This window comes from Doryrhamphus excisus, chromosome 2 (assembly GCF_030265055.1).
Source record: "Doryrhamphus excisus isolate RoL2022-K1 chromosome 2, RoL_Dexc_1.0, whole genome shotgun sequence".
Taxonomy (NCBI): domain Eukaryota; kingdom Metazoa; phylum Chordata; class Actinopteri; order Syngnathiformes; family Syngnathidae; genus Doryrhamphus; species Doryrhamphus excisus.
Window position 1 is genome coordinate 10,683,620 of NC_080467.1, and position 12,319 is coordinate 10,695,938.

Here is a 12,319-nt window from a genome sequence, read left to right on the forward strand (position 1 = left end):
TCCGTTGCATCACGTCTTTAGAGTTTCACACGTCAAAACGTCTTAACAGGAGTAGAAAGAGGCAAGCATATTTAATCATACCAATTTCAAAATAAATGATATAAGACACAATAGTTTTCATTAAATGTTATTAAAGGAATTGATTCGGGAAAATGATAATATCAGACACTGTCGTTTGTGTGAAATAATAATAAATGGATTAAGCATTAAGCATGCATTATATTACTCAGTTTTTAAAATTAAATTGCAATAAATCAATTCAGAATTAACCGTAATAATTGCGTGAATTCTTGTTTATTCATTTTTGGTTGGCATTTGTGAAAGCTTTCCCTATATGGTGGTACTGTGTGTCATGTTGTGTCAAAGTAGAGTCTACTTTTTTCCACTAGGTGGCAGCACAGGAGAGCAATACCACCGGTCAGCTTTTGGACGTCACATGAAGAAGTCAAGCCTCATCCTGGTAGCAGGCTGCTGCCGCTTACAGTACACGCATTGGACGATCAGCAGCTGTTGGTCAAATCAGAACACTTCGTTTCATCTCTTTTGTTGGAGCGAATAAAGCATTTATTTCTATCCATCACGTTATTTTGGGGATTGTTCGCCAAGAGAGGACCGCGAGAAAGGGCGAGAAGTCACAACGGGCACTTGTGAGACTTGCACAAACAAGCCCTCCTCCTCCTCCTTCTTGTCTGCTCATTATTTGCTGAGAGAGAAGAACAGTTTCCACCGCCTGAGGAAACATGAGCTTTCTTTTGTAAGTTTTACTCTTTGATTTTGCCTTCAGTGTTTATTCTCATAGCCATCGCTGTCTAGTTTGTTTTGTAATACTTAGCGCGGTGTACTATTAGCACGGCTGTGCTAGCGATAGCATGTTACGGGCTAAGTCTACTTCCCGGACTACTTCGCGATGTGACGTTTACGTGTCCTTTCATGTTGGGTGAAAATCTACACAATGGTGTCATCCTCGTGTAACAACTGTTATTTAGCAGCCGCCACGGTGTGTCGGTGACACAAACGCGGAATGTTGAAGCTGCCTTTGCATTTTACGGAAGTCCTGGCGGTGTGTCTCGGATAGTTGCTGGTTTGCCCTTGTAGTACTTGCAGGGAGCAGAAGTCTTTCAGCGGCATGCTGTTTGTCTCTCACTGGGTGTGGACGGTAATTACTGTGTGAGGAATATACTTAGTAAGAACTCTGGTGGAGATGTGTATGAATAATTGTGGCTAAAATCATGAAAGGTTTCTTGAATTAACTACGACGAGAAACTCATATTTACGTTGCTCGACTATCCAAAAATCCACAACTGCATGAGAGAAATGCTGCAAGTCCAAGTGCAAGAACGATGGTAAAAGATGGTGGCTCTGTAATACTATATCATATTACAGCCAACTGTTTAACAAAGACATAAAGTAAATATACCTTATCAGAGTTGTCACATGACATTGTGTCTTGCAAGACAAAAATATCACAATAATAAATTAATTGTCTTAATAAATGAAAACAAACTTGCCCACCTCAAAAACATCCACCCGAAAAAACACCTAGACATCAAGGTGCATAGCCTTCTTCCCAATAGCCAACACTCACTGAGGCATTCGGGTGACAATGGAAATACAAACAGAACAGCCGCTCCGAATGCTGCTCTTTAATACAGTTGCAACGGTGCTGCAAATGTTTAACAGTACGAATTGTCTGTGAGAAGGTACATGTCACATACGGCCATGGATGACATATTTAAAGAAAATATTGCATCATTATGATATATATAATAGTAATAATTACATTTTAATACATTTTATTTGTATAGCGCTTTTCAAAATACTCAAAGACACTTTACAGACGAATGGAGTTGAATAAAGCAAGTAAACAGAGTAGAAGACACACCAAAATACAACATTCATTTGTTAATACACAGTTAAAACATGAGTAAAAGCGGGGCGAGGCACAGCAGTCATATATAAAATATAATAATATATTAATCTAATAATATATCAGAAGCAGCCTGGATGCTGTGGCTGCCGTTCACTTTGACCGATTTTGAGAGTCTGGCTCTGCTGGTGCGATGAGATCCATCCTATGTTGTATGTTACTGTCCATTGAAATCCTTATTCATCATAGGAATGGGTTTTGTTGTGTTTACACGTAAAATGAATCTTCGGAAGTGACATAATTATGTTTAGAACAACTCTTCCTGTCAGCCAGTAGCTGCACTGAGAGCGAATATCTGTCCTCCAAACTGAGCGTGTTCCTTCCTGCAGCGGTGACTCACATAAGTTGTTGTTAAACGGGGGGCCGGGGCCACGACAGAGATTGAACACCAGGCCTCTCCGAGTGGCCTCATTAGAGACACAGAGACGCTCTGTTCTCGACCCCTCGTTCCGCTCTGCCAAACCCGTCCTGCACAACTCTTTTGTCAGCATATTCTTTAGCGAGAGAGGAAAAAAATCTTCATGAAGACCTATTGTTAGCAGAGTGTTCCGACCTACCTGCTTTGTTTATGATACGATTTGTCTCTGGGTTGCAGCGGAAGTCGCGCCTCAAAGACGTTCAAGCCCAAGAAGAACATCCCGGAGGGCTCTCATCAGTACGAGCTGTTGAAACACGCAGAGGCCACGCTGGGGAGCGGGAACTTGCGCATGGCCGTCATGCTACCTGATGGCGAGGACCTGAACGAGTGGGTCGCGGTCAACAGTAAGATCCCAAGTTGCCTCCATCCAACACCTCCATGCTGTCTTTGCAGCACCTTTTGGCCGTTGAAATCACATTGCAACGTTTTGCTTTTCCACTGCGCGGTGCCAGATCGGCTCGGTTTCATTTTGTGGTTGAGAGAATGTGTGAAAACCACATCAGCCTAAATTCTAAAGTCTGTACTCAACATGCTGACAAAACACAGCAACAATGGAGGAGACTAAACAGAACATCTCCTCCGCTCACTACCGAGTGGTTGTGTCAATGCTGAGGTCGTTGCTGCTTGGATCCATTTCTACACGTTCACAACATTTTGTGTCCAAGCAGCTCCAGTGTTAGCTCCAAAAGGACTGATCAACCATCAGGGTTGGAAGCTCTTGGCATGCCATCAAAGCCCACCAACATTCCTGCTGGGAAAAGACACTGTGACTATTAAACGCACACAATTGTCTTGCACGCTTTTATTTTTCCTCTCACGTCAGAGGCCCACTTGGGTCATAATTTGAAGCTCCACTGGAGTGTCATCATAGCTACCGGAGAGATGAAAAGAGCTCAGTCATGTTCCTTTTAACAACATATTTGTCCTGCTTGCAGTTTTTCACCTTGGACATTGTGACAGAGTTCCTCTACAGGAAACAGGAAGTGACTTTATTTTTGAAGGAGTGTGTTTTGTCAATGAGGAACTCTGAATGACACGTGTTAGCCTGCCTTTTATGTTGTCTGTAACATACACTCAAATGTTTTCAAACAGCTATAAGAGAAGCTTAATTACAGTCTTTGAATGATTTCCGTGTTTACTCCAAGCCGCTCTCACAGAGATCCATTGGTTTTGCCTTGCGTCATTTTGACGTATTCAGCATTTCCCACAGGGCTGCTTTATAGCTCGGCCTGTCACCATAGCAAAATTTTTTTTTAATTCATAAAACAATATTATTAACATCGTTTTGAAACCATTTTTTCCATTCAGAGCAAACGGCGAACAAGGTAGCTTCTCTGCATTTGCTCAACTTTTTTCCCTTTCTTAGTAACAGCGTTTTCCCATCTATATACTATTTTTGCTCTGATTTGACATGACTTTGAGTTGCCCCCATCTTTTTAAGGCAGGGCTGACCACACCCGTTTGTGACATCACATGAAACACAGCAATATGTAGTAGTATCAACTTGATCTGTGGCGGTGAAAATGAATCCGTGACGGGCCACAAACAAATAAATAATTGTATGGGAGTCACTAGTATATGAGCGTGATTTTTTTCTCTCCTTTTTTTGTATTTGCAGCTGTGGACTTCTTCAACCAGATCAACATGCTGTACGGGACCATCACAGACTTCTGCACGGAGGAGAGCTGCCCCGTCATGTCTGCCGGGCCAAAGTACGTCCTTCACAACAGTTGCTTTTCATCCATCTTCTAATGCCCTCCAACATGTCCACCAACTCCACATGTCCAGTTCTTGAGCCCTTCTGTGGACAGACAATGCTTGAACAATTCATCAATCATCCATCCGCAGGTACGAGTATCACTGGGCAGATGGAACCAACATCAAGAAGCCCATCAAATGCTCCGCCCCCAAGTATATTGATTACCTGATGACCTGGGTTCAAGACCAGCTCGATGACGAGACGCTCTTCCCCTCCAAGATTGGTATGTTCTGCACATTTCTATGTGGCACAAACATCTGTGTAAGAAGAAAGTAAAGTGTAAAAGTATGCGACGCGGTTCTGGTGGCCCACCTTCCCAGTGAAAGGACTTCAACAACGTCCCGTCCAAACTCGCTGAGGCTTGTAGAGTCGGGTGGAGGCCCAGCAAAGCCCTGGGTGGCTGGCAGCCAGTTCAAACAAATGTTATGTTCCCCAAGGTATGAAGGTGGTCCCTCTTGCGTTCTCATGCTTTGCTGCTCACTTTGTGGCCAGCAGGAGCTTAAAACCGATGGCCAGCAAAGACCCGTCTCCTAATTCTGAAGCCAGGAAAGCTGCTTTACTTTTCACTTAGCAGCCTATAAGACGCGCGGTACATCAGATGTGGCAACAACATCAGAAACAGCGTTTCATAACCCCAGCCAAACACTTGACACATCGTTTGGCATGAGCGCGTGAGACGGCGTCTTTTAGTCACCGGCTGCTTGCACTTCCCCTGAAATCGTGCTGTAGCCTGTCAGTGAGGATCCACTTCTGCTCTCCATGTGTACCCACACTGATCAGAAAGCTTTTTATTCCATCTTGTCAAGGGACCATACCACAGAACGTGAGGGTAGTCAGTGTACAGCTTGTATCGCCGTGGAGATAGACTGAGCCAAGATGGCAGCCATTGTTGTCTAAACAGCTAGCAACAGCAGTGCGTAGGAAGATAGTAACTCTGATTTTAGACTGATTTTTTAGACTGATTTTTTTGTCAAACAGTGTATCTGGTCGCGTTGGTTCAGCCTGCACCTCCCTGCTGTGTACTGTATAAAAGTGGGGGGTGCTTTGTAACGAAGGCCGCTCACTCTCGTCCTCTTCAGGCGTCCCCTTCAAGCGCAACTTCATGTCGGTGGCCAAGACCATCCTGAAGCGTCTGTTCCGCGTCTACGCTCACATCTACCACCAGCACTTTGACTCTGTCATGCAGCTGCAGGAGGAGGCCCACCTCAACACGTCATTCAAACACTTCATCTTCTTCGTCCAGGTAGAGGGACATGCACAGATGTGTGTGTGTGTGTGTGTGTGACCCGTGTGTCTTTTGCAGGAGTTCAACCTCATCGACAGGAAAGAGCTGGCGCCGCTTCAGGAGCTAATCGAGAAGCTGACCACCAAGGACAGATAAACGACCACAAGCCTCCCTCTTTTAACGGTCTTCTAGTTTTGCACAGACACTCCCCCCACCTTCCCCCCCCCCTTCCTCCTCCTCCTCCTCCTCCTCCTCCTCGGCTGTATGTATGCAGTATAAACTATATTTCCATTTGGGGAAATGTTTTTAAAGAGGCCCGGGACGCCGAAACGGGTCGAGATGGGTTTATCGCACCGGGGGGCTTCATCGTATCAGGGAGTCAAGTGAACAAAAAAGAAAAAGTGTTTCTGAGGCAACGATCCACCTTGAATATTCACATTTGCTCTCCAACAAGAAGCGTTCTTGCAGATGACAATAATATTGTGTTATGGTGTTATGTTTTTCTTAAAGGGGGGGGGGGGCAAAGCCATTCCGAGAACAGCCGAGTAGTTTTTTGCTGCTTGCTAGAACCGCATCCTAAGTGCCTGGCCTGGCTGGCTTTGGCCCGGCATCCACAGAGAAGACTGTAAGAAGGCCATACCAATCAATTGACACCTGAAATTGACACCTTGTGGATTGAATTCAAAGTACTTTGTATTCTTCAGGAAGTAATTTTTAGCTTAGTTATTCTCCTCAGTGCGTTCGCTCGTTCTGATTTCTAAACAGATGCAGTTTTTTTTCCCCCCCTTAAAAGTAGCTTGTTCGTTTGCTGGGACGTACCCTTGTGAAATGAATGTTGACGCGTGGAAGCAGATATAAAGCAAACCCGGCTTCAAATGTGATCGCCACCGCGTCCGTACGGTGGAGCTGATGAAGCACACATTTTACTGCACTAGTGTGTATTTTAGGCCGCAGGAAGCAAGCGCGAGCTAAACAGGAAAAGACAAGCATCTGTCAGCATATGTTTTACGACGGCTCCAGCAGCTGCAATAGTGTACAGTCTATAAGATAGGTTGATAAGTACCACAGCAGCTTAGTTGACCATCGAGCACTTTAAACAGTTCTCCTGACCTCTCGTCTGAATGTCTCCTCTGCTTTGCGTTTCTTTTCCTCTATCCCCCCCCCCCCCCCCCCCCTGCATTCTCCCCCCTAAAATGAATGTTAGCCTGCGCTGAACTTGAGGCACAACCCACATATTTCATTAGATTTGTTTTGGTACTTTTTTTTTCTCCCCCCTTCCAACAGCTGCATGTACATCTCCCGCTCTCGAAAGTGTACTTTTACTATGCAATAATAACTGACACACTAAAAGGTGCAGCTCAATAAATTGGAATAGCTTTCAGAATCACTACACACACAGTGGATTATTTCAATATTGTTTGATTTTTTTTATATTCATAGCTTACAATTGGGGAATAACACATTCAGTAAATGAACATAGTACAACAATCCCTCGTTTATCGCTGTTAATTGGTTCCAGACACTACCGTGATGAATGAATTTCCGTGATATTTTTTGCAAACATTTGAGTATGTATTTACAGCAGTGATGAACATATAAAATATTTATTTATATACAACACAGTACATAAAACATAGGACAAGTAATAATTTTGTACAAGACAAAGTGAATGAATCACTTAAATGGGAAGTGTAACAACTGTTTAACAACAAATGTAGGAAGTGCACACTGAGCCAATCAGGGCCGTGGATACTGAACAATGAACTTCAGCAATTTGCATGCTTGAAATGCTTTTTTGGTCCGAGAAAACATGACATTTATTATCATTAATATGCATATTTTTGACAAATAAGAGGCTGCAGTCAACCACGAAACAACGTGATACGGCGAGGGATTACTGTACATGGGAAATCAGCAAAATAAGTGCAAAACATTTTCATTTATTGAGATGCACCTGTATATACAGTATAGTCATGAGTTCTGCTTATTCAGTGCATACATTCAGGTGTTTATTTACAACGAAAGGTTTTGCTTTGGCTGGTTTAAAGTAATTGGTGTTACTGTATGAGGTTTTTTTTAGGTGGTATACTTCAGTGCACAACATGTAAATACTGAGCTGTATGAAGGAGTATTAGGGCCACACGAAACAGAGATATGTTATACTACAAGAATAATGTCATTCTTGTAATTGTGCTATGTTTTTGTTCTTTGTGTGGTACTAATAGTCATTCCTTTCAATAAGCATGGAGTTGTTACAAGAATGCTTTGTCCTTTTTTTCCCTTTATAGGCAGCTTTCATCATCTGAATATTATAATTGTGTTTCTTTGCTTAAGTTGTTGAGTGCCCCCTCCCCACCCTTTTTCTCTAATGATAATGAATGTTGTTACATACCATAATGTAATTTAAAAACAACCCGGAAGCATCTCCTGCTCCTGGAATGCCCCCGCCTAGCTTGTTACCTAGTTTAATTTTTCTCTTCTTTAGCTGTATTCATCCAGGAAATATGTGTACATAATGGCTCGGTATGGATGTTTCAATGCTGCTGAATCGAATTCTGCTGTTTACAAAGGCAAATAAAGGTGGCGTTGACTCTTTGAGGCGTTTGTAACGATCTCTGGGTGATGCGCCCAAACAAAGAGTCGTTAACGGGCATGCAGCTGCTTCCTGTGCGGAAGTGACGTCTTCGGCGCCGTTCTCGAGAGTAATTCTCACAAAAACGGTCAAGAAATTGTAAAGCAAAACTGATTTTTTTCCCCAAAACTATGATTTTAACAAAACACACGAATGCCGTGATGCCAAATTGAAAATATTCGGAAGTAGTAGTTATCAGTTGCGTGTTTCGGTTTCGAACCGTCTTCTCAATAAATGATCTCTGACGTAATGCACCACTTCCGGGTTGATGGTGTTTGTTGCCGCCAAACTTTTGAGCTGCACAGCTGCAGCAATAAGCCGTTCCGCGTGGCGCCACTTTCACATCCCGCCTTCGTTTAGTCCCACAGGACGGACTTTATTCCTTCGCAAAATGTCTCTCACCCCGAAGAGGCCTCGCTCCGATCAAATGAACGACTCCATGGAGAAGAGGATAAAGCGGATCTCAATCGAGGGGAATATCGGTGAGTGAATCCGGTGTAGCTGGTAGCTAACCTAGCTTGTACAACAATAATACAAATTCAACTTGCCGTTAAATGTAAAATGTAGCTCGTTTGTTGTAATTCAATTTTGTGGTGAGTTTAATTGTCACGTTAGCTAATGTCAGTGTTGCGCCACTATTGCATGCTTTAGCACTGCCCGTAGAAGCTAGCGAACATGACATGAAAATGTATGCTAACACGGATATATCACCTGTTTTTGGTTGTATTTAAACTGTCTTTTATTCTTGTCCAGCTGCCGGTAAATCGACATTTGTACGCCTTCTGGATCAGGAGTGCTCGGACTGGGAGGTAGTACCGGAGCCCATCGCCAGGTGGTGCAATGTGCAAACAAGCGGCAGCGACTTTGAGGTATTTGTGGACCCGGGTAAATTCGAATTAGTGCTTTTCATTGTGTAAACGTGCTGGTTTTATGCCCCCTGTCGGAGCAACGCGATCCACGCATGCATGCATCTATCTATCCATAACTGGGAGTGTCTTCATCTGTATTTAGAGTGCAGCTGCCATCTGTTCATATTTCTGCACTCGCTGGTCACCCTTAATGCTCGGGTGGGGGTGGGGGGGCAGATGGTCTCAGTGGACATTCCAAGTGCTCATCCCGTTTGCACAACTGCAGGACACGGGACTCTTACGTACATGCTTTCATACTTGATATACCAACTTCCTGTGTGCACTAGAAATGCACGTTTACTCAACTGCAGAGAGTACAAGGCCAAACATGATTAAGTGAGACTTGATGTGACTGTAATCAGCATATAGGTTACTCGCACTATTTTGCACTATTTTTACAGTGATAGCACCTACTTGTAAACTTAGTGTTCCTTCCAGTTTAATAATGCTCCGAGTGGCAGTATCCCACGTGTGCGTGATTGGGATTTGTGATCGGTTTTGCCCTCTCCGCCAGGAGCTGACGTCGTCCCAGAGATGTGGCGGCAACGTGCTGAAGATGATGTACGACAAGCCCGAGAGGTGGGCGTACACCTTCCAGAGCTACGCCTGCATCAGCCGCGTGCGCGCCCAGATGCGCTCGGCCAACGGGAAGCTGCGAGAGGCGGAGGATCCCGTGCAGTTCTTCGAGCGCTCCATCTACAGCGACAGGTAGGCCAAAGGTTGATGCCAGCACCGCATGGCATCTGTAAAGCTGTGATGTGTTTTGGAGAAAAGGTAGGAAAATGTTACACCACAATCTGGGATGCCTGGTACTCTCTACGCTTGAGTACGTTGCTCAGGCCAGCACATGAGGAAGCACCTACTGCTATTATATATATTATAATATATATCCAAAGAACAAAAAATGATGCCTTTAGGAACTGTCAGACATCAATTCCACTGTAAGCTTGCAGAATGGCAATTTATAACAATCATTTATTAATTGATTTTATTGTATTTATAATAATGCACAGAGTTCAATAAATCATATGCTGAATATTTTATTACAAACATGGTGTATATTATAATCTTCCCATATAATATACATGCACTGTACAAAAAACATTAAATTTATGAACAAAATACATAAAGCTTAAATTATATCATGATGTACAAAATGTAGAATGACAAGTTCTTATTGCAAAATAATATACAACAATCACACATACAAAAATATTTGTAGTTCATAAGTAAAATAATTAAAATAAATATTGGCTAAAAATGTGATAAATAATACAATCAACATTTATTAATAAATTAAATCAATTTAAAAATACATTTACAATATAGTAAACTATTACAAAATACAATACATGTATTTAATTTATTATGATATTAATACATAAATATATATTAAAATGAAGAAATTTGAAATAAAACAATCTAATAATAATGATTTAAATCAATATAAAAATATTTTTTTTCATAAAGACACATAAGATGTGTTTCCCCGTGTGTGTGTCAGGTACATCTTTGCGGCCAACCTCTACGAGAGCGAGTGTCTGAACGAGACGGAGTGGTCCATCTACCAGGACTGGCACGGCTGGCTGCACGGCCAGTTTGGCCAGCACATCCGGCTGGATGGTATCATCTACCTGCGAGCCCCACCGGAGGTACGGCAGCACCCACGGCACGTCTGTGGCGCCGCAACATCCACGCCAGCTTATCCATCCACGTTGGGGGGGGGGTGAAAGGATGCAACTTTGCCACTTTCATATTTTCTAAAGCAACACATGTAGCTATGCTAGCGGGTTTGACTGTATGTACAGTATTTCATCTCAGCTATGGCATATACTCTTAAGAGAAAAAGTATCAGCTAATTTTTTCCCCAAATATTCAAATTGTTTTTCCAAATATTACAGCTTTATTCCCATAATAGCAGCACTTAACCTAAAAATGTGCTCTTAGTTTTATTTTCATGGTAGTAAAAACAGCTTTTTTTTCAATAGTGCTGTCTTTTTTTCTTATTTAATTTTTGTAATTTAATTATTTATACATTTTTTTCCAATATACTCAGGGCCACGAAATTACTGCTTTTTTTCTATTTTGCGGTTTGTTTTATTTCATTTTTTTTATTTATTATTATTTAGGACCAATTAAAAAAAAAACTGCCATGGGTGATACTTGGGACCCCCCACCCCCCCCAAATGGTCTTTCCTTGCCAAGACAGAGTGTACTAAAACGGCCTCTTCCCACGTGTAGAAATGTCTGGAGCGGCTGCACTTGCGAGGTCGTGAGGAAGAGCAGGACATCCCTCTGGAGTATCTGGAGAAGCTCCACTTGAAGCACGAGAGCTGGCTGCAGCACAAGACCATGACGTGAGCATTCCTCATCCCTTCCTGTTGACGCCACGCCAGGAGGCCTCTCCTCGCCGCTCCTCACTCTCTGGTCATGCGTGAGCTGAAAGAAAGAACGCCTTTCACGAAGGAGGCCTGAGGAGGGATGGAAGGGATTCCATGTGACCCACATCTGCCTCCATCTTGCCCTCGATGAAAGGCCGTGTGTGTGCGTGAAAATAACCCCCCTCCCCGGTTGCTTTGCAGGACGGATTTTGAGTACCTGAACGAGGTGCCGGTTCTGACGCTGGACGTGACGGAGGACTTCAAAGGCAAGAAGAGCAAGAGTGCCGACATGCTGGAGAAGGTGAGCCAAGAGCAGTCGGAGGCAGCTTTCCAAATCTTTCCCGTCTTGATGTTAGAATTCCTTTTGCTTAAATTGAGTGGTTCCCGAGCAGCGAGACCCACGTGCGATACTTGCTCACGTGCACACGCCCGGCGCCTTGAAAGGAGGCGTGAAGAGACGCTGATGTTGCACTTTGGTGTTGATGCCTAAACACGGGCGCATATTTCAATGCATGTCCGTAACACAAAGTGTGTGTGTGTGTGTAGTTGTTAGACTTTGTTGTGTTGGTTTCACTCTGAGTCCAAACGGTCTGCTTTGTGTTCCAGGTGAAAGACTTCCTGAGCACCTTGTGAGACACTATCTCCATCCCTTCAGAGACTTTTTATGATGTTTTTAATTATGACTTGAATGACATTTTTGGACTTTTTAGCAACAGCTCTCGAGCGTGTGTTTTCAGGTTCCGCCAGTCATGTGACGACGCCTCGGAAAATGAAATCAAACATCAAATAAAATGGACTTTGTTTTCCAAAGATCAAAAAATCCAAATGTTTTCACAGATCTCAACACTTGCCACCATCAAATGTATTCAAGGAATGAAAAGCTAGACAGGTGGCATCAATGATTGTTTCACGCCAAATCACGAAGAATGTGCTGGTAAATGTGTAAATAAAATGTCTTCCACTGTAAAAGAACATTTGTCAACACTGTTGAAAGTAAACTGTATTCAGTATTGTACAAACTCCTTGGCAGAGGCAATAAAAAAGTTTCGGTAAAAAGAGTCCGCCAGTA

At 43.1% G+C, this 12,319-nt stretch overlaps 2 protein-coding genes across 4 annotated transcripts; both read left to right on the plus strand.

Moving 5' to 3' along the window:
• Window positions 1-435: 435 nt before the first annotated feature.
• On the plus strand, window positions 436-6,719 carry LOC131104180 (MOB kinase activator 1B). Of its 3 annotated transcripts, none has more exons than XM_058051099.1 (6): window positions 436-754; window positions 2,523-2,689; window positions 3,964-4,057; window positions 4,194-4,327; window positions 5,184-5,347; window positions 5,408-6,719. In XM_058051099.1, the coding sequence occupies exons 1-6, from the start codon at window positions 741-743 to the stop codon at window positions 5,483-5,485; spliced, it is 651 nt and encodes a 216-aa protein (XP_057907082.1). In that variant the 5' UTR covers window positions 436-740; the 3' UTR covers window positions 5,486-6,719. The 3 variants fall into 3 exon arrangements, with proteins under 3 accessions (XP_057907082.1, XP_057907074.1, XP_057907091.1); XM_058051091.1 differs by lacking the exon at window positions 436-754 and adding an exon at window positions 980-1,167; XM_058051108.1 differs by lacking the exon at window positions 436-754 and adding an exon at window positions 1,024-1,156.
• Window positions 6,720-8,067: 1,348 nt separating this feature from the next.
• On the plus strand, window positions 8,068-12,303 carry dck (deoxycytidine kinase). The gene is made up of 7 exons (XM_058051075.1): window positions 8,068-8,443; window positions 8,715-8,830; window positions 9,384-9,577; window positions 10,374-10,521; window positions 11,111-11,226; window positions 11,452-11,551; window positions 11,857-12,303. Exons 1-7 carry the CDS (start codon window positions 8,230-8,232, stop codon window positions 11,881-11,883), a joined length of 915 nt encoding a protein of 304 aa, XP_057907058.1. The 5' UTR covers window positions 8,068-8,229; the 3' UTR covers window positions 11,884-12,303.
• The last annotated feature ends 16 nt before the right edge of the window (window positions 12,304-12,319 follow it).